Raw genomic sequence first — 21,187 nt, 5'->3', positions numbered from 1 at the left:
GCAATTTCTCTATTCTGAATACTAATCCTTTTTAGAAATACTAGTTAAAGATTTGGAAGGCTCATATTTTTGTTTATAACATCTTTGATGAATGAACTTAAATGAATCTTAAAGTTTATCTATCCTTTGGCCTTTTGTGTTTCAGAAATCCTTTATGAGGTCACACACTTATTCTCCTTCATTGTCTCATAAAAGTTTTAGAGTTTTGTCTTTCACATTTAATCCACCTAAATTTCTTTTTTTTTAAATATCAAGTAAGGTAAGAGCCAATATTCTGTTTTCTTCAGTGCTGGTTATTAAAGAGTCCATTCTTTACCACTGATGTACATTGCAAGCTTTATCATAAATCAGGTTTTTACATGCATGGGGGTCTGTTTTCAGGGTTTGCCCCATGCCAAAACATGGGGCAAATACATAATAATTTTGTATACAAAATAATACAGCTGATAATTCTTGGTCTCTGGGTAGATAGATCTCTCCCACCTTTTCTACTTCAGAGCTGCCTTGACTATTCTTGTTTTTTTGCTCTGCCATATACATTTTAAAAATAATTTTAACTATATTTTATGATATAGTTCTATTTAAGTTTTCTTTAATGTCATTAATCAGAGAAGGCAATGGCACCCCACTCCAGTACTTTTGCCTAGAAAATCCCATGGATGGAGGAGCCTGATAGGCTGCAGTCCATGGGGTTGCGAAGAGTCGGACATGACTGAGCAACTTCACTTTCACTTTTCACTTTCATGCATTGGAGAAGGAAATGGCAACCCACTCCAGGGTTCTTGCCTGGAGAATCCCAGGGATGGGGGAGCCTGGTGGGCTGCCGTCTATGGGGTCGCACAGAGTCGGACACGACTGAAGCGACTTAGCAGCAGCAGCAGCAGCAGCAATGTCATTAATAGTTTCATTTTCTCCACAAAGGTTTTACATATCTTTCATAAGATTTATTCCTAAACAGTATTTTTTTGACATCATTGAAAATGGTTTTTTAAAAATACATTTCCTGTTTGTTTTTGGTATATAGAAATCCAACTAATTTTTATAAATTGATTTTGAATCCATCAACTTAACTAAATTCTTATTAATTAATTTATCTGTGGATGATTTTGTGTTTGCTACCAAAATATATTATTAGTAAAGAATGATAGTTTTGTTTCTTTCTCTTTTGTTTTTGAGTAATTGATTGTTCCATTTATTTCTAAATATAGTAGATGCACAAGAAACTTTTATTGAGTTGAAATAAAATGCCTGTAATAGTGCCATTAACACCTCTTGAAAGAGGCCCTCTGAAGGAAGAGACCATACCCATTTTTGTTTTACATTGACTAAGGAGAAGCTGTGAAGGGAGAAAGGAATTAGACTGGAATATTAAATTATATTCTGTTTACATTTTAATTAATATACATGGTGTAAGACCACCAGGTTCTATGAAAGGATAGTGTATCATTAGACTGGTTGTAGATGGTTTTATTTCTCACTTTGCAGTTATAGGTGAAAAAGGTCAGGATATACAATTGCAAAATATGAGCTAGGTAGAAGAATATCCGTTTAAAAAAAAACAGGAAGAAATGCACAAAAATGTTTGCAGTTCTTATTTCAAGTTAAAGAATCATGGATGATTTTTTTCTTCTTTTTTAATATATCTCTATACTTTCCAGTTTTCCCAAGATGAGTATCTATCACTTTCATAACCAGGAAAGAAACAAAACTTAACACTAAAAGCAAGTCTAAAACAAAATTTAAAGGTAAGGATGATCTACTAAAAATGTCCAGTTAGAGCTAAAACAATCAAGAACATCTGATGTGCCTCCTTCCACCCAGACACACCACTGCAGAGCCAGCTGGCTGCACAGGCTAACACACTGTGTTATGTCTAAGAGAACGACCTCGGAGATGTGTGGAACTTTACTTTCCGTTAAGGGCGTGTATGGACCTGATGTGAAAAAGTCATACACAATTGGTCTTCATTTCATTTGTTTTGAAATGTGATCAGCTCAGTTATCCACAAAATATATTTTTCCTTTTCGTGAATTATTTATCACATTTTCATATTTAGAGATTTTTAACTTGCACTGCTTGTTTCCTAAGGATAAATTTAGGAAATACAGGCTAATTTTCGGCTGGCTCTACTCTCCCCATTTTTACAAAAAGGAAACAGAAGCCCCCAAAGATTAAGTAGGTCCTTTCTCTGTGCCTCTGCTCAGCTCCTCCCTTCAAAGGGCTTTGTCTCTCATCATATACTTGTCAAAAATATCCGTCTTCTCCATCATAAGATCCATGAGATTAAGATCTTTGTCCTGCCCTCCTGTGTATCCCCAAGCCTAGCACAGTACCTGACATACCTGATACATAATAGATGTTGAATAAACCTCTACTGAATGTTAAATACACTTTATAAGCAATTCACTTTCCAAGAAATCAGGCTACCTGCCAAATTAAATATCTGATTGATGGCTTTTGGAAATAGTCACAACAGCTTTTGACTACATTTGGGTGGAAATTGAAAACAATCTCTGAGTAAAGAAAAAAGTTAGAAAAAAGTTTCAAAATCTTTGACTAATGAAAAAAGTTTGAAAGCAAAATTACCTTTCTGTTCACCTTTTCCAGTATAGTGAATGTTTCATATTGTAAAACATTTTTCTTACTTTCCTTTATACCATTTAGAGCTGTTAATATTATGGCATCTAGATGCTAAGTGTATGTAGTTGTTAATTGAGCTGGTTTTATATGAAAAAAATTGATTAATGAAACTAAGTCAACATAATTTGTAAAAGTTCTTCATTTCACTTGTTTATCTTTCTCAATTTAAAACTTTTTTCCACACAGTTGGGACTGATGGATGTGGTTGATACTGGATGTTAAATGAATATGCTTGGAAGATCATATCTAACCCCCAAATGTGACATATCTAACCCCAAATCAGTCTTCTGGTTCCTCCTCAGAGGGTCATAGGCTTGAGTCACAAGGTCCTCCTCTCAGAGGGCTGAGTGTCTGGGGGTGGGCGACGGAGTGCTGTGCACTCTTGTTTGGGGGCAGTATTTTTCCCAGCTGTATTGAGCCATAAAGAACAAATTTGTAAGTTTAAGGTATACAATGTGATGTTTTAATGCATGTATATATTGTGAAACGTTCACCATGGTAAGGTTAGTATATACATCCTTCACCTCACATAATTACCACTTTGTCTATTCATTTTAAAGGAGGATTTGGTGTTTTAATTATAACAGCTTCTTGCGCCTAGACCTATTTTAGATGTTTGTATGTAGAAGTAATTTTACTATAGACAGAGATAATGACACAGTTTTAAAGTTGTACAGTTTCTAACATTTTGAAAAGGTAGTTTTCTTGAGTAATTCAGTTCATTCTTTTGATTTGGCACATAATCCCACTTTCATTGAGGTCTTCCCATACTTTGTATCGGAGAAGACAATGGCACCCCACTCCAGTACTCTTGCCTGGAAAATCCATGGACGGAGGAGCCTGGGAGGCTGCAGTCCATGGGGTTGCTAAGAGTTGAACACGACTGAGCGACTTCACTTGCACTTTTCACTTTCATGCATTGGAGAAGGAAATGGCAACCCACTCCAGGGTTCTTGCCTGGAGAATCCCAGGGACGGGGGAGCCTGGTGGGCTGCCGTCTCTGGGGTCGCACAGAGTCGGACACGACTGAAGCGACTTAGCAGCAGCAGCAGCACACTTTGTATACTGTGCAACACTGGCACTGTATAAAATGAGTAAAATACCACCTTAAAAAAGCTCATGATCTGCCTGTGGTATCTTTGGACATTACATTTTATTTTCCTTTTTTCTTATATGTGTTATGTTGCTAAATTTGGGGTAAGGGAAACTTGCACTGTTATATTAATTTGGCCAAGAGCTGTAGCCCAAAGCTTCATTTTTTTCCCCGCAGTGGCCTATAGTAGCTTTTAGCTGAGCACTTCACATAGAAATAGAGTTTGACTGGACAGAGGTCTCATTATTCAAGCTTCTACTTAATGTATCGGATTGGTCCCTGGTGTCATTTGTACGTGGCATGGGAGGTCAGTTGTGGTATTCTAAAGAAAAGGAAAGCTGATACTTCCTCCTCAAATGGTGGTGGGCAATATGGAAAAGGAAAGCTATCCACTCTGTAAATCTCTCTATATATGGTTAGTACTCAGTAAATCAGTTGACACTAAAGTTTATCTCATAGATATGTACATAAAAAAGATAATCTCTGTTTTCTTCTTGGCAGGTGTCCTTGTAGACTTGGGTCTGGAGGAAAATGGGACAGCCTATCAGAGAGCAGAGAAATATGTTGTTCGTCTAGACAATGAGATACAAACCAAGTTTGAAGTTTTTATGAGAAGGGTGAAGCAGAACCCGTACACGCTGTTCGTGCTAGTCCATGACAACTCCCATGTGGAACTAACGAGGTGATTGCTTCAGAGTGAGCAAATACAATCTTTCTTCTCCAACAGTAAGGGTTATGTAATAAATGATTTAAAAGGTGGTCATTTGAAATCCCAGAGACCCCACCGTTTGGCATCTTCTCATGGGTAACTCATTCCCGCCCTTGCCTTGCTCTCCCAATGTTTCTGACTACTTCAATGTTGATGTTAACTATACTGTGGGTGAATTTTCAAAAATTCAAAATTTCAAGTTCCTGTTAAAATTCCCTCTTAAGAGCACCTTGGGACTTGGCTGCTCCAAGGAAAGGGTGACAGCAAGGAGGAGCTGGTGAGCGGCCTCCAGAAGGTCCACGTGCTTTCCTGTCGCCGCCGTTCTTCCTCCCTGGTTCTTCTCCTTCCCTCCCTTTCCGGGCCCTCCTTCCCTTCCTCTCCTGCTATTTCTCCTCCTCCTTACCTTTCTCTCTTCCCTCTTCCCTTTAACAGCAGTAGGGATGCCACTTCAGTGATCTGAGAGCATTTTCAGAATCTTCCACAATTTACCAGTTTAAACCAGAGAACATTCTCTTTATGGGCTTTTTAATGAAAGAGTAGTATGGTGGTGTGATGGAGTCAGATCAAATCACAGGACTTATCTGGTAGGGGGTATCTTTGTTGCTATGGATTGAAAAAAGCAAACAGTTTTTTTTTTTTTAAGGGAAAATAGTTGTCACATATTACATATCATGGTTTGTCCGAACCAGGTAGGGAGAGGGAAATTTTAGCATCCTCAAGCACTCACAGACTTTCTTTTCTCGGGACACACTGAGGTTAGGCATCTGGATTTTGTTTTTTGATCTATGATAGAGATGTTAGAATTACAAAAGCACTTGTTCAGAAGCTAGAATGTGCTTGGTACTCCACAATCTGGTCTAGAGCCCTAGGCAGGTGTAAGTAAGATCTTGCATAACTTGTTAGATTTGCAAAGAAGGACAGAGGGGTAAGAAGAGGGTAGGAAAGGTAAAGAAAAGAAATTTTGCCCACATCCTGTTCAGTTACTGCTTGTGTTCTACGAGCAGAAATAGCTCACTGACCTTATATACCTCATCTTTGAAACCTCTGAGGGTTTCACACTGAATCTCTCTGTTTAATTCTCATGGGCATTGAGATTACTTCTTTGACTATAAATATATACATATGCTTTTGAGGCTGCACGGAAACCTGGTATATCCACACTGAATAAAAGTGTTGGTGGTAGGGAGGGGGCAGGAGGAGCCCTCTGCATGGTCTAGCAGCCTCAAGGGAAGAAGGAAAGTGTATTAACACAGCAAGGATTCCTTGTCATTTGGGGAATCTCTCTAGGGGCACAGATCATTGCTCAGTTATAAGCATCATTTTTTGATGGAGAGCTCTCTTACACTGGTGGGGCTTTCAAACTAAAATGATCCACCTCAAGCTACAGATTTGGATATCTTTGGCTTGGATAATGGAGTTTAGACTTCAAGGTGTATTAGGGACAAACTGAAAAAGGAAAAAAAAATTCCCTGAAAGCTGTCTGAAAGGGGTAAGAAAGAGGGTTATTTCTGCTCTTCCACATCAAATGCTGGTTGTTTCCACTGCTGCTCTCAGTTAATAAGAACTGAAAAAAATAAGAGCTAAGACATGACCTCTATTTTGCTCTCTGATTGTGCATCTAGTCACTTAAATGAGGAGGTGTTAATGTGACTTTCAATGTCTCTACAGTGTCATGTCGGGCTCTTTGTCACATGGCGAGCCCGGCCATGGATTGGCTGACAGGGTCATTAACGGCAGAGAGGTTCTGGAAGCTTTCAACCTCCTGGTGCTCCAGGTCACCTCCTGTCCATACACTCTGCAGACCCAACAGTCCCGAATCAGCACCAGCAACGAGGTGCACTGGATGCAGCTGGACAGCACAGTGAGTCTCTTCCCCGCCTTCTGCCAGGCGTGTTCCCAGCCCCCTCGGGAGCAGAACAGCATCAGAAAACATGGCCAAAAGCCTTACGGGTGCTTTAGCTTCTAAAAGTTCCATATACTTACAATTAGTATTCACTAAAGGCTAAAGAATGGGCTTCCCAGGTGACTCAGTGGTAAAGAATCGCCTGCCAATGCAGGAGACTTCGGTTTTAATCCCTGGGTTGGAAAAATCCCCTGGAGAAGGAAATGGCAGCCCACTCCAGTATTGTTGCCTGGAGAATCCCGTGGACAGAGGAGCCTGGTGGGCTACAGTCCATGAGGTTGTAAAGAGTCAGACACGACTGAGTGACTAAACAATAAGAACAACAAAAGCTAGTGAATAGTGTTCTCTATAAATTTGATTCGGTGGGCTCTACTTTAGGTTATCATGCAGATACAAAATTATCCACCTGTGTAGTTTGTCCCCCTAAAATGTAACATGATCTGACATAATTATCAATATCCTGGATTAGTTCTGTGCTTTTGAATGATTCATTCTGAGACTTCCCTGGTGGTTCAGTTGTTAAGGCTGTCTTCCAGTACAGGGCGTGTGGGTTCCATCCCTGATCAGATAGCTAATGCCTTGTGGCCAAAAAACCAAAACATAAAACAGAAGCAATACTGTAACAAATTCAATAAAGACTTTAAAAAACTCCACATCAAAAAAAAAAAAAAAAAAGAGACACACAGAGAACACAGAGAAAACAGATTGGTGGTTGCCAGTTGGTGGGGGCTGGAGGGCGGACAAAACGGGTGAAGGTGGCCAAAAGGCACCAAAATCCAGTTATAAAATGAATGGGTTCTGGGGAATAATGTACAGGAAGGTGACAGTGGTTCATAGCACTCTACGGTCCATTTGAAAATTGCTGGGAGAATAGATCTTAAAAGTTCTCACCACAAGAAAAAAAGAATTACAACCGTGTGTGGTGACGGGTGGATGTTAACTAAACTTGGTGTGGTGATAATTTCACCACATATGCAAATAGCAGATTATTATGTTGTACACGTGAAACTAATGTAATGTTCATGTCAATTATATTTCAGCAGTTTTAAAAAAGAAAAAAGTCAAGTTATACACCCTGGGTGTCAGTCACTCAGTCGTGTCTGATTCTTTTGCAACCCCAGAGACTGGATGTAGCCCACTAGGCTCCTCTGTCCATGGGATTCTCCAGACAAGAATACTGGAGTGGGTTGCCATTTCCTTCTCCAACATATACACCTTAACTAAATACAATTTTTATTTGTAAAAACAAAATGACAAACATAAAAAAGAAAAGAAAAACAAAGTAGAATAAGACAACTGCAAAAAAACCAAAGTGCTCTGTGGGTTGAAGGAGGAAAAGTGTCGCCCGTCTGAGAGCATCAGGAATGCTGACATGGAGGACAGCGCACGGGGTGGGCTCTGGAGGAGAGGGAGGACAGAGCAGACACTGCGGACAGCAGTCAGCAGCGCAGGGCCGTAGAGGAGGAAGCGCCAGGTGTTTTTCAGAGGATACTTAGTGGGATTAAATGAAACCTGAAAATACACATATGGAATCTTTGAGACCAGGCTGGGAAAGCTTACACTTGTTACACGTCGGTGAACAATTCTTTAGCAAGGGCACAGTATTATTAGAAACAGCAGAACCTACTCTTTTTTCTCTTTTGGCTGTGCACGCAGTTTGCAGGATCTTAGTTCCCAGATCAAGGATTGAACCCAGGCCATTGCAGTGAAGGTGCTGATTCCTAACCACTGGACCACCAGGGAACCCCCAGAATATGCATAATTCTTATATTTTTAGGTTCACAATTATTCACAATCACTCACAATTCACAAGTATTCAATGTTAATGTTCAGCTCTGTGAATTTTCACAAACTGAACATACCCGTGGAACCAGCACCCAGATGAAAAACTAGAACATGAGCTTCCCTCCAGAGGCCAGGCACTCTGTCGCCAGAGGGAGGCACTCTTCTGGCTTGGTTTGCCTCATTTTGAATGTTATATAAATGGAGTTGTGCAATAGGCACGGGCTTTCCAGGCGACGCTAGTGGTAAAGAACCTGCCTGCCAATGCAGGAGACGGAAGAGATTTGGGATTGCTCCCCAGGTTGGGAAGATCCCCTGGAAGAGGAAATGGCAGTCCACTCCAGTATTCTTACCTGGAGCATCCCATGGACAGAGAAGCCTGGTGGGCTGTAGTCCATGGGGTTATGAAGAGTTGGACACGACTAAAGTGAGGCAGACGTGCAGTAGGCACTCTGTTATATATAACTTCTTTTGCTCAACATTGTGAGATTCTTTTATATTTTACATGAGTCGTGAAACACTCGTTCTTTCGGTTGTATATAGGTTACGCTGGGTGACTCACCACAGTTGATTTATTCATCCTATTCACTGATTTCAGTTGCTGCTTTGAGCATTCTAGCTCATGCCTTTTAGTAGACATCTGTGTACACTTTTGTTGGGTATGTATCTGGGAGTGAAATTGCTGAGTGCAGAGTTCAGCTTTAGTGGATACTAAGAGGCTATATTTTAAGGCAATTTATTAACTATAAGAGGTCAAGTCAAAGAGATTAGAAAGGTGGGGGTGAGTCATCTGGCTTCTCTGATAATTCAGGCTCGAATGAACGAGTACCTCAATCAGAATAGAGGTGCTGGCAATAAAGAGGATGGAAGAAATGGTAACTTTTCTAGGATTTGTTTTTTGAGGAAGAGGGGAAAAGCAGAGATATTTTTAAGGTGATGCCTTTAGTGGGAAAAGAGAAGACAGAAGAGCAGCAGACCTGCGTGTGGAGGGCAGACAAGACAGATGTGAACTGAGTGGAGGCCAGGCAAGTGTGCCGTGGCAAACACAGAGCTGGGGGAGGAACGGGGACTTTATGCTGAGGCTTTGGAATATTTTTTCAGGAATGCTGATCACTGACCGAAGCAGCTGGTGTAGATAAAATCATGGAAGAAAATAATGAAGAGAATGGCGGAGAGGGCAGCGAGGCCAAGGACTGAGGGTTTGGCCTCAAGAGTCCTTGGTGACCTTCCAGGGAACAGCGTCCACAGAGCAGAGGGTTGGGCTGGAGCAAAAGCAGAGACGGCAGCGCAAAGACAGGGAGTGCTAAGCTCAGGGTCACTGAGAGGCCGGGGCTCTGGGAGCGGAGATTTTTTTTTTTAAGCAGAGGAACATTTTCCCCAAAGATACAAGAATTCAGTAAATCATGTCACTTTTTTTTTTTTTTTAATCATGTCACTTATAATTTGTGATGCTGGGGGAGCCCAGTAGCTCTAGTTCTTCAAACCCTGCTAGCTCCAGGTGGTTCTAAGTCATCTATGTAACAAGCTGTCCCTATCATTTTGCTAAGAAAAAATAAAGAGAAGGAAAAAAAAATGAAAACATTTTATTCAGATCTTCTCACTTTTTAATTGGATTGGGGGGATTGCTGTTGAGTTATACGAGCTCTTTATAGATACTGGCTATTAACCCCTCATCAGGTAAATGGTTTGCAAGTATTTTTTGCCGTTCAGTAGGTTGCCTCTTCATTTTGTTTCCTTTGCTGTGCAGAAGCTTTTTAGTTTGATATAGTCCCACTTGCTTATTCACAATTTTTTCTAATTTTCAGGCAATAACCTGTTACAGGTCCCCCCCCCCACCCCGCCGCCTGCCCCTGAAAATCAGACACCTTGTGCCCTGCCCTCACTGGGCTTTGCTCTGTGTTTTGAACCAGGAGGACGTGAGCTGTGAGGAGAAGCTGTACTTCGGCCTGAACGAGTACAGTAAATCTCTGCAGTGGGGAATCACAAGCCCCCTTCTGAGATGTGACGAGACATTTGAAAAAATGGTGAACACGCTCTTGGAGAGGTAAATAAGGACCTTCAGCCTTGTCTTTAGCTATTCTTGTTTGTCTGAACATGCCAAACGTCTTTCTGTCAGAGTCACAGGGAATGTTGGTGGAGCCCAGGCTATGCAAATGACACTCAAGAGCAGAATAAAAACAGCCTGTCCTGACATGACCTTCCACTCAGCTGGGTTTTCTATCATCATCCAGGACCAGCAAAGGAATCCAGTGACCCCGAGTGGGAAGGATAACCACCTTCCGTGCTCTGAATCATCTCCCAGGCAGGTTCACAGCTGCACCCAGAGATGATGCAGGCAGAGAGGGACTGGCTTATTAGAAGCCATTCCTCTGGGGTCTGGCCTCCCCCTCCCCACCATGCACCCCACACTTTTCTCCTCTTGTCTACCACAGGCAATCACCCTCAGTAAAGAAATGAAACTTTACTATGAGAGACTTGAAGTGTAAACTGGAGAACACTAAAGAATAATCAGATTGTTTGAGCTCAGTTCCAAGTGGCCCTCCTCCAGTCCCCGACTTTGGGGTAAAGTCTTACGACTCTGTCTCCTTTTTCTTCCTCAATTTCAGGTCAAACGCTGGAAGAGCAAAGGGATTTTCTGTTTTGTTTGTTCATTTGTTTTCCCCCTCTCTGATCTTGAACTACAGACTCAAAAAAAGAGGCATAAGAATTTAACCTAATAGGGAATTCCACAGCAGTCCAGTGGTTAGGACCGTGATTCGATCTGTGGTCGGGGAACTGAGATCCCTCAAGCTGGGCATGGCCAAAAAAAATAAAAGAATTTAACCTAGTAGAGGTTCCTCCCTGTCCTCCACTACAATATTCTGTCTGATCACCCAGTGATGGGGCAGTAAGGCACTCTTCGATGAGATACATTCTTATTTTTAGTAGCTCTAGTTCTTAACACTGTCTCTCATCAATCACAACCCATCTATTTAAAAGCTGCCCTATAAGATTGCTAAGAAAAAGAAATAAAGATGATCAGGGAGAAACGTCCTACCCAGCAAGTTATTGGGCGGTGTCAGGAAAAGGAACAGGCATGCAGTGGGATTTTGTACTTTCGCAGCTGTTGGGTCTGAGAAGACATAACAGACACTGTGATGTTAATCCCCTCATGGCACCTGTGATCTGAGATTTCTAAAACCACCTCATGAGTCTCCCTTCTAAGTGTTCCCCAACCTCCTGTTCTATCCACCAGCTTGGAACCTATCTTTTCTTTAAGTAACATCTTGGAGTTTTATAACTCATATTTTATTTTTTTTTATTTTTATTTTTTTTTTGTTATAACTCATATTTTAATGGACAGTCCCATCAGCTCCTATACAACTTTTGTAATCCTTAAAAAACTATGATTATAATTGAATACAAAAAAAAAAATTGGGGAAACTATTCACTTCTAAATTCATAGCTCTTTCAGTATAAAATTTAAATGCCTGCATGTCAGATAGTAAAGAATCTGCCTGCAATGCGGGAGACCTGAGTTCATTCCCTGGGTTGGGAAAATCCCCTGGAAAGGGGATTGACAACCCACTCCAGTATTCCTACTTGAAGAATTCCATGGACAGAGGAGTCTGGTGGGCCACAGTCCATGGGGTCACAAAGAGTCAGACACAGCTGAGCAACTAACACTTTCACTTTTCATATCAAAGTTACCCTTTGATCTAACTTTGGTTTTCTTACATGCCGCAGCAAAAAAAAAAAAAACAGTAAGCCTTAAACTTGAATCATCTGTGCTCACTTCCTCCAGCCCAGGTCCCCCAGGCTCATAATGGCTATGATTTACTGAACACTTGAATGGAGTGGTTCAGGAGGACCGATGGAACTAAAGGAGTTCTTTACTTTTCCCCAGTCTACTAAATCTGTACCACTTGAGAAGACATTGTCAAAGAACTGAATAAAATCCACACTCTTGTCTCACTGACTGGATGATCTTAGGCAAGTAGCTGAATTTCTCCCAGTCTTTAAATCAGCATCCTTCCATGAGAAAGTGAATCAGAACCCAGGGAATCAATCCATGGTCTTTTCCAGCTCTAAGTACTTCAAAACCACAGTTAGCCATTTGCTGACCTGAACTGGTATTTGACCCTGGGCTTTCCTGTGCAAGGCTGGTGATGACTGTTTCACTTTAAATAGAATTATAAAGTGGAGCAAAGGTGAAATTGCCCTCTGGTCTACCCAGCTGCTAGGAGGCTGCCTGTGCCACCAGCCGGCATCCAGGAAGAAAGTTCATAGACCCGCCATCCTTCTGCGGGCTCCACGGGAGGCCCAGCCAAGCTCCGGTCCAGGCCTTGCTTTCCCCAGGCCTGCTTTCTTGACCAGCACCTCTTCAGGCTGCAAGTGGGTCCTCTTTACCCGTGTGTATTCCGTCTGTCTTCTGGCCGGGTCTTATGAGGAATAGCACATAAATGAGAGGTTTATTTTCTGCTTGCTCTGTAATTGTAAAAAAAAAAAAAACAACACAGCCGAGTTGGTCCAGTGGAAGGCGGTGAGCAGGGAATGCTGGGGTGAGTCAAGGACACCCCTGCTGTTATTTCCCGGGGCTCCTTTCGCCCAGGTGGATGGGAGACCACACCACTAGGGGATGCTATTTCTCCAGCTGGCTCCAAGCTTCCTCCATTTTTATGAGAAGATACTGTTATTGCCCTGACTCAATGGACAGGAGTTTGAGCAAATTCTAGGAGATGGTGAAGGACAGGAAAGCCTGATGTGCTACAGTCCCTGGGGTTGGAAAGACTCGGACACGACTTAGCGACTGAACAACAACAATTGTTATTGCTACAAGGGAGCTGACCTCAAATTAGCCATAATAATTACTGTTTTTACTCCTTATACTTAACAGACATTACATTAATGTATCGGTTTCCTCAACTATAATTTTAAGTATCAGAGAAATAAGCTACCAAGCATTCTAACCCCAGGACAGCAGCAAGAGCTTAGAGTCTAGGGATGATCCTTTATGACTCTGTGGATAGTCTGAGCGGACCAGTGCTTCTCAAGATACAGTGTGGTACAGATCACCCGGGGACCTTGTCCAGGCTGTTTCTGATTCAGTGCACATGGGGTAGGAGGGTTTGGCACATCTGACAAGCTCCCCGGTGGTGATGCTGCTGATTTAGAGACCACTCTGGGAGAAGCTAGGATCCCTAGACTGTCCCTAAGCCTCTTGAACTCAAGGTACCTATCCCAGAAGGTGTTGTGAGCTCAGCTTTTCCTTCTAGTGATGTGGGCTCCAAGGTCATTCTTTTTTAAAAGCTTTAATTTTGTGTTGGGGTATAGCCGATTAACAATGTTCTGATAGTTTCGGGTGAACAGGAAGGGACTGAGCCATACATACGCATGTATCCATTCTCCCCCAAACTCCCCTCCCATCCAGGCTGCCACAGAACATCGAGCTGAGGTCCCTGCGCTCTACAGGAGGTCTCCAAGTTCATTCTTTTTTAACAAATTTATTTATTTTTAATTGAAGGATAGTTGCTTTACAATATTGCTTTGGTTTCTGCCATATATCACCATGAATCAGCCATATGTCTCCTCCCTCTTGAATCTCCCTCCTACCTGCCATCCCATCCTACCCCTCTGGGTTGTTACCAAACCTCAGTTTGAGTTCCCTGAGTCATAGAGCAAATTTCCTCCGGCTATTTTACAAACAGTAGTGTATATGCTTCCATGCTACTCTCTCCATTCGTCCCGCCTTCTCTTTCCTCCCCCCGACCCGTGTCCATAGTCTGTTCTCTATGTCTGCATCTCCACTGCTGCCCTGCGAATAGGTTCATCGGTACCATCTTTCTAGGTTCCATATATATGTGTTAATCTCCGATATTTGTTTTTCTCTTTCTGACTTCACTCTGTATAATAGGCTCTAGGTTCATCCACCTTATAAGAACTGACTCAAATCCAGGTCATTCTTGAGCTCAAGCCCACCACCCACCACTATCCGCTTCCCACCCTGCTGGGTCTCCATTCCTACCACACAGCCCTTGTGCTCCCAGGCCCCACGGCCCCCACGCTAGCGCCCCTGTGTTCTGTTGAAGGTACCCGAGGCTGCATAGCATGGTGGTTCGCTGCTACCTCCTCATCCAGCAGTACTCGGAGGCTCTGATGGCTCTGACCACCGTGGCGTCCCTGCGTGACCACAGCACACCAGAGACCCTCAACATCATGGACGACCTCCTCAGCTGCCCGGGGAAGAACCGCAGTGGGCGTGGACACATGCTCATCCTCCGGGTGCCCTCTGTGCAGCTGGCGATGCTGGCCAAGGAGCGGCTGCAGGAGGTGCGCGACAAGCTGGGGCTCCAGTACCGCTTCGAGGTGGTCCTGGGGAACCCCACCTCTGAACTCAGCGTGGCAGCCCACTTTGTGGCACGACTAAAGGTTAGCAATGGACAGACCTTCGCTCCGTTTTCTAGGACCCCCCACCCCTACCCCGTGCAGGCGGCTCAGAGGCCTGCCGTTTGCTAGAGTTTTGCACAAGTGTCACGCGACTTCGTGACAACGTTAAGGCTAAGCTAAGGGACGTGTCCACCTTCCTAGTTTATTAACATTCGGTCTGGGTCCCCCATGCTAGTGCATGCATGCAGTTGGTCTTCCATGCTCTCCGACTGCAGGTGCAAAAAAAAATGCGATGACCCAATTTCACCCCCTGTTTATTGACCTTGTTCAAGATTCATCTAGCCCACGGCCATCTGTTTTCTCAGAAAAAAAAAAAAAAGGTAAGTTGTTCTCTCGGACCTCCGTGGGGGCACGCCTTTCAATATCATCCATTCACTGAATCTTTTCTGTCCACCCAGAGTCGGTAAAGTATCCTGTTTTCTCTTCAGGGCTCACAGAGGACAACTGCCCACCCTCTTGCATGTGGATTCCCCAACAGTTTGCTGTCTCTTTGTACTTGCTTTGGCCCCAAGCGCGGGCTGGACTGAGACTCTTCCAAGCCTGTGCATGGCTAAGTTCCCCACCCCTCTGCACGGGGAAGGCATTGCTTTTTCTGAACCCCTCCTGTCAGGTGTGGTGGGCGGGGGAGACTTCTTTGATCAACTAACCTAAGTCCCTACCTCATGCCCCGCTCAGATTTTTCTGGGGACTCTTCTAATCCAATGTGTCCCAGCCCTTTGACAGCACTTAATGAAATTCTGCACACCAATAGGTGTGGTACTGAGCAAGGTGCTCTATGTCTGGGTTAGATCAACATGGTTTCTGAACCTTGCAGAAAGTAAATACTGAGCTAACCTGGATAAAGAAAAGCCTACTTTGACACAAATTGTATAAAAAGAAAGCATGCAGTCTTAGAGGATTTACATTTCCATCTGGGCTGCAGTTTACCAACTGCAAAATGAGCGTTAGACTGCATGGTCTCTAAGGGCTGTAATTTGAACATTATTATTTCATATTCATAGAGCATTTTGCAAATGTAAACCTTTGTATTGCGTTCTACTACCTAACTCAAATAATCCAAAATGCAGACAAAATGTCTTGTATTAGCTTGATACACAGTTGGAACAAATAAATCTTTCTAAACATAGAAGCTCCTATATTTAGTGAAAGTTGTAACATTTACATTTCACATATGGATATATAGATATAACGTTCACAGTTTTGAATTAAAGTCATAGACCACAATATAGCAGTATTCCTGGGATAAGTAAGAAATGAGAATCCTGAAACTCTTCTTACAATACAACTTATTAGTTATGAGACAATTTGAATGATGCTAATGATGAGGAATCTGGACAGGCAGGTAATCAGCACCGCTCTGTGAGGTCTCACACACCTACTGCAGGGAGATGTTCTAAAAGGCTATGAGTCTGCAAGGTCTTCTCTGGGTCTCCATTGGCACTGACCAGGTATAGCTGCTTAGAGCGTCTTAGGTCATTTGTTCAGACGCTTACTGCTACTGCTGCTCCTGCTGCTGCTAAGTTGCTTCAGTCGTGTCTGACTCTGTGCGACCCCATAGACGGCAGCCCATCAGGCTCCCCCGTCCCTAGGATTCTTCAGACAAGAACACTGGAGTGGGTTGCCATTTCCTTCTCCACAGACACTTACTAATTCAGTGTAATCAGCAGTCTTCGATAATTTGCCCCCGTGGGCCGTAGTTTGAAAAACAGTCAATAATTGAGGTTCCTACCTGGCTGCAAGCACATCAGAACCACCTGCAGGGCTTCCCGGGGCTGCTGGGGCTGTGCTGTGAAGAGATCTCAAGTGATTACTTCTCAAGCAGTTACACCTCAAGTCGCATGAGCAGTGGCCAAGCACCAGCTACACAGAAGAGACTTCCAGGGACTTCCTTGGTGGTCCAGTGGTTAAGACTCTGCCCTGTAATGCAGGAGTGCAGCTTTGATCCTCTTGGAACTAAGATCCCACGTGTGTGGGGGATGCCTTAAAAAAGAGAGAGTTTACATATGTTCAAAATCCCTCAATCACATCAATCCATCTTTTTTATATTCCACCTTTTTTATTTTAAAAAATATTTATTTTTATTTATTTGTACCGGGTCTTTGTTTCTGCACACAGGATCTTTAGTTGGCAGCATGTGGAATCTAGTTCCCTGACCAGGGATCAAACCCAGGCCCCCTGCAATACAAGGTAGAATCTTAACCACTGGACCACCATGGAAGTCCCTATTTTCCACTGGTGTGGAAGTGAAGATTTGAAACGTTCGCATCCTTAGTAAGACTGCCACTTGCCAGGTGGTCTCTGTTTCACCTACTGATCTCTAAATTATTAATACCAACTTCCTTCACCACTGACGAAACAGCACCAGGATGCCTTTTGTCTCTGCTGCTGCTGCTGCTAAGTCGCTTCAGTCGTGTCTTGACTCTGTGCGACCCCATAGATGGCAGCCCACCAGGCTCCTCCGTCCATGGGATTTTCCATGCCTTTTGTCTCTAGCCTTGGGTAATATCCAGTGCCTCTTTTTCCATTAGGGGGCCTTATTTTTGTGCTTAGCCTTTAGGTATTGTGGTTAACTTCTAAGTGATAATAAGTACTTTGGAAGGATATAAGTTTATATCTAAATAAGTTAGTCTGTCCAGAAGGCCTGTGAAGCTTTCGTTAGATTTCCTTGACCTTGAACCCCATATAAGCCCCTAAGTCAATGCTCTCTCAGTCTTTCGTGTTGTCTTAACTGCTTCCGTAGGAAAAGCTCCCTCAGGGCATGATAGACCCGTAGAAGAACGGCAGCCATCCATCATCAGAAGTAGCAGTGTGACAGGAAAACATTACATAGTGGGTTTGCCTTGCTCTGATTGCTCAAGAGTAAAAGTGGAATCTGTTTAATCATTTTTTGAAAATAATTCTCCTTATAAAACACGACATCTATTCTTCCATCATTATAACCCAACCTCATTCTTGCTAGAACCATGAAATATATTTGGGGAGACCCCAGAGTCAGGGATTCATAAGTCCAACAAGAAGGTTTATGAGTAAAATGATTCTTATTTGCAGAATTATTTGCTTTGACTTAGGTAATGTTCTAGTTCCCTTTGACATGAAAATATATGGAAAACTGAATTGGGGGTGGGGAGAAACTTTCTGCTAATGTCTTAATGTTTTTGACAGATTGGTTTTCTAAGACACAGAAAGTCTCAAACTTATAAATAGTCATGTAGATCCACTGAGTTCTCCTTGGCATAAAAATATATGACAAAAGATTGAGGTTTGGGGGCTCTTCCAGTTTTAAAAATTCTATGCATTTTACTTGAAGTAATTGTGGGTATATTTATTTCCAAGACTGGCTTTTATAGACATCAACAAACCAGTAACCAAACTCTGTTATATTATATTATATCATATCATATCTTACCTGATATATTTCTTTTTATCCCATGTTGGTTTTAGCAAAGGAAATACCAGTCTATTTAAAAATAACATTATATGCATCTCCTAATACCTCACTTTTCAGTCCTTGTTCCCAAAAACATCAGAAATGTCAGTTCATTTCTTATAATTTCTGCTAGAAAGCTGATATAAATCACAATTAGATGCTACACACTTCATAAAAAGTAGTAGAAATCACCTTATCCACTTAAGAGATGGTTTATTTTCTTTCTGCTCTAGAATAGAAAAAAAAAAATCTGTAAGATCTTTTCACTTTCAAGCATCCTTCAAGTTGAGATTTTCTTCCTCTTGATAAATTCCTGTATTTGAGATTGTTCCATTTATTAAAGATATACACATGTGTGTATATGTATATTTCAGTTAATGTATAGAGGTGATTGTATATAAGTTTTGCTGTGATTATTTTATCAGTCATTTATAACCGAAATGGTCTTTTTTCAATCAATCAATCCCAAGAGTCTTTCCATTATACAAAGAAAGTGTTGTACTTAAGAGCACTGAGTCAGGTAGTTTAAGTAGGGTTTCTGTAAGGTTTGTACCATTGGTGGGATATTTCACATTGTATATTTCTTTGATGTGCATGGCTAATACATAATATATTCATTAAGATCTCCTGTTTACCTTATTGAGATAACGTGAAAGCCCACATTCTTCTAGAGTACTTGGTGTATTCTTTTCAGTAGCAATTAAAATATATGTATACACACAAACACACTTATTGGAAGTCATTTGGAAGCACAGATGTGTGTAAAATCTGACTGTAGAAACAAAAAAGGTGGAAATTCAATGAGGGGTTTTAATTTTATTGTTGGGTCCCCTTCTACAGACCTGGAGAGGAAATGAAGCAGAAGAGTGGGTCCCTCGGACATACCAGGATCTAGAAGGTCTGCCTTGTATTGTGATATTAACTGGCAAAGATCCTCTTGGAGAAACCTTTCCCAGGTACAATGCCAATCACTAATTCTCATTTCCCATTGGTTGCTTGGCTGAGCTGACGGTTAAAACTTAGCTGATGCTCACCCACTTCCTTCACTTGGCAAGTGAGAAGGCAGTTGTTTTACTCGGGGATGTAAGAAATTTAGCCTTCTTGGATTCTTTCAACTTTCCAGAGATTGCCTAGCAATTTGGGGAATGAGAGAGAAGCCCCGGAGGAGAAGTGTTTATGCATGAAAGCTGGGCAGCCAGAGGGGCAGGGAGGAGAAGCATTGCCCCCACTGAGGAGCTTTTTGGATGAAGTGTCTCTGTTAGGCTGCTGTTCCCTCAAGGATCTGGGGCCTGTGGGTTGGAAGGCAATAGCAAGAATAGTATTGTTGTTTAGTTGCTCAGTTGTGTCCAGCTCTTTGGGGCCCTGATGGACTGTAGCCCGCCAGGCTCCTCTGTCCATGGGATTTTCCAGGCAAGAATACAGGAGTGGGTTGCCATTTCCTTCTCCAGGGGATTTTTCCAACCCAGGGATTAAACCCGAGTCTCCTGCATTGGCAGGCGGATTCTTTGCCACTGAGCCACCTGGGAAGCCCAAGAATAGTCACAGCATTCACTGAGTGCTTGCGGTGAGTTAAGTGCAGTGAACGTAGCTCAGTCATGTCTGACTCTGCGACGCCATGGACTGTAGCCCCCAGGTTCCTCTGTGCGTGGGATTTTCCAGGCAAGAATACTGAAGTGGGTAGCCATTCCCTTCTCCAGGGAATCTTTCCAATCCAGGGATCAAACCCAGGTCTCCTGCCTTGCAGGCAGGTTCTTTACTGTCTGAGCCACCAGGGCAGCCCACTGGGTATTGCTCTAAACACACTGCTTGTGCCATGTCATTCATTCCTTGCAATAACTGTCAGCTGGGCACTGTTACTCTATTCCATGTGTGGAGAAAGTGAAGTGACTGTCCTGCGGCCCTAACAGCTAGGAGGTGGCAGCACTGAGGTTTACATCAAGGATCACCTCACCATTTTGACCGCTGTCAGCCACATGTAAACGCTGTGCGCCTCACCAAAGACACCATTACTTTGTGCAGGTCTCTAAAGTACTGTGACCTCCGGTTAATTGATTCAAGCTACTTAACCCGCACGGCCTTGGAGCAGGAGATGGGGCTGGCCTGCTGCTACGTGTCCAAAGAGGTGATCCGGGGGCCCACTGCCGCCCTGGACCTCAGCGGCAAGGAGCAAGAGCGAGCTGCGGCCAGCGAGAATGACACCGAGGAGCTGCTGATCGACCTGGAGAGACCCCAGAGTAACAGCAGCGCCGTCACGGGAACTTCAGGTCAGTACTTTCTCTCTCCAGGGGTTGGGGCAGGAGAGAGGAAGGGGTAGAAGTAGGGAAGGCAGAGGCACCTGCTGCCTCCCATCCAGCTTTCAGAGCAGCGGTGGCTGACCTGGGCATCCCATCCAGACCTTAGTCCTGGGGAGACGTAGTTGACAAACGTGAGTCATGAGCAGCCACAAGACATTTGCCTGGAAAGCCCTTAATGAAGGGCTTGCTAATAGGCTAAATGCATGCGTGCACGCTGCATGCTAAGTCACTTCAGTCACGTCCAACTCTTTGTGACCCTATGGACTGTAGCCTGCCAGGTTCCTCTGTCCAAGGGATTCTCCAGGCAAGAATACTGGAGTGGGTGGCCATTTCCTGCTCCAGGAGATCTTCCTGACCAATAGGCTAAATACAATAAGTAAATTTCATGAATCCTCACTAACACCACGTCTCCTAGTCTCTGCACCCTAATCATCTTATTGATATTACACATCTGATATTTGCACAAAGGCCTTCTTTTCCTTCCAGACCCTGAAGTGGTTTGTGCTAATTGGCCTAGTACCTGGCACTGAGTGTGTGTTTGAACAAATGAATGAGTGACTTTTCCCCCAAGTACCTAAATGGCAAGTGTTTATATACAGAAGGCTACTCTGGGACCACTGGTTGATTGGGATGATCCAGCCTACAGCCTACCAACTGCCCTCTTATTATGTTACTGTGTGGCTGATGGCAGTGCCTGGCATGAATTTTCTTCTGCTAAATAGTATTAAGCAAATACAGCATTAGTTCCAGGACTTCCCAGGTGGCGCTAGTAGTAAAGAACCCGCCTGCCAAAGCAGGAGACATAAGAGACATCAGTTCAATCCCTGGGTAGGGAAGCTCCTCTAGAGGAGGGCATGTCAACCCACTCCAGTATTCTTGGCTAGAGAATCTCATGGACAGAGGAGGCTGGTGG

General features: G+C 43.1%; 1 protein-coding gene across 7 annotated transcripts in view; it reads left to right on the top strand.

Moving 5' to 3' along the window:
- GREB1L (GREB1 like retinoic acid receptor coactivator) overlaps positions 1-21,187 on the top strand; it is a 245,631-nt gene that overhangs the window by 202,326 nt on the left and 22,118 nt on the right. For all 7 annotated transcript variants that reach the window (XM_070778850.1, XM_070778849.1, XM_070778848.1 and 4 more), the window contains 6 exons: positions 4,235-4,415; positions 6,111-6,303; positions 10,038-10,171; positions 14,196-14,535; positions 18,821-18,936; positions 20,000-20,244. In XM_070778850.1, coding sequence (XP_070634951.1) covers positions 4,235-4,415; positions 6,111-6,303; positions 10,038-10,171; positions 14,196-14,535; positions 18,821-18,936; positions 20,000-20,244 — 1,209 coding nt within the window. The remainder of the gene's footprint in view (positions 1-4,234; positions 4,416-6,110; positions 6,304-10,037; positions 10,172-14,195; positions 14,536-18,820; positions 18,937-19,999; positions 20,245-21,187) is intronic.

Source organism: Bos indicus, chromosome 24 (assembly GCF_029378745.1).
Source record: "Bos indicus isolate NIAB-ARS_2022 breed Sahiwal x Tharparkar chromosome 24, NIAB-ARS_B.indTharparkar_mat_pri_1.0, whole genome shotgun sequence".
NCBI lineage: Eukaryota > Metazoa > Chordata > Mammalia > Artiodactyla > Bovidae > Bos > Bos indicus.
Note: the sequence above shows the minus strand (reverse complement) of the source record. Positions and strands in the feature narration are given on the sequence as shown.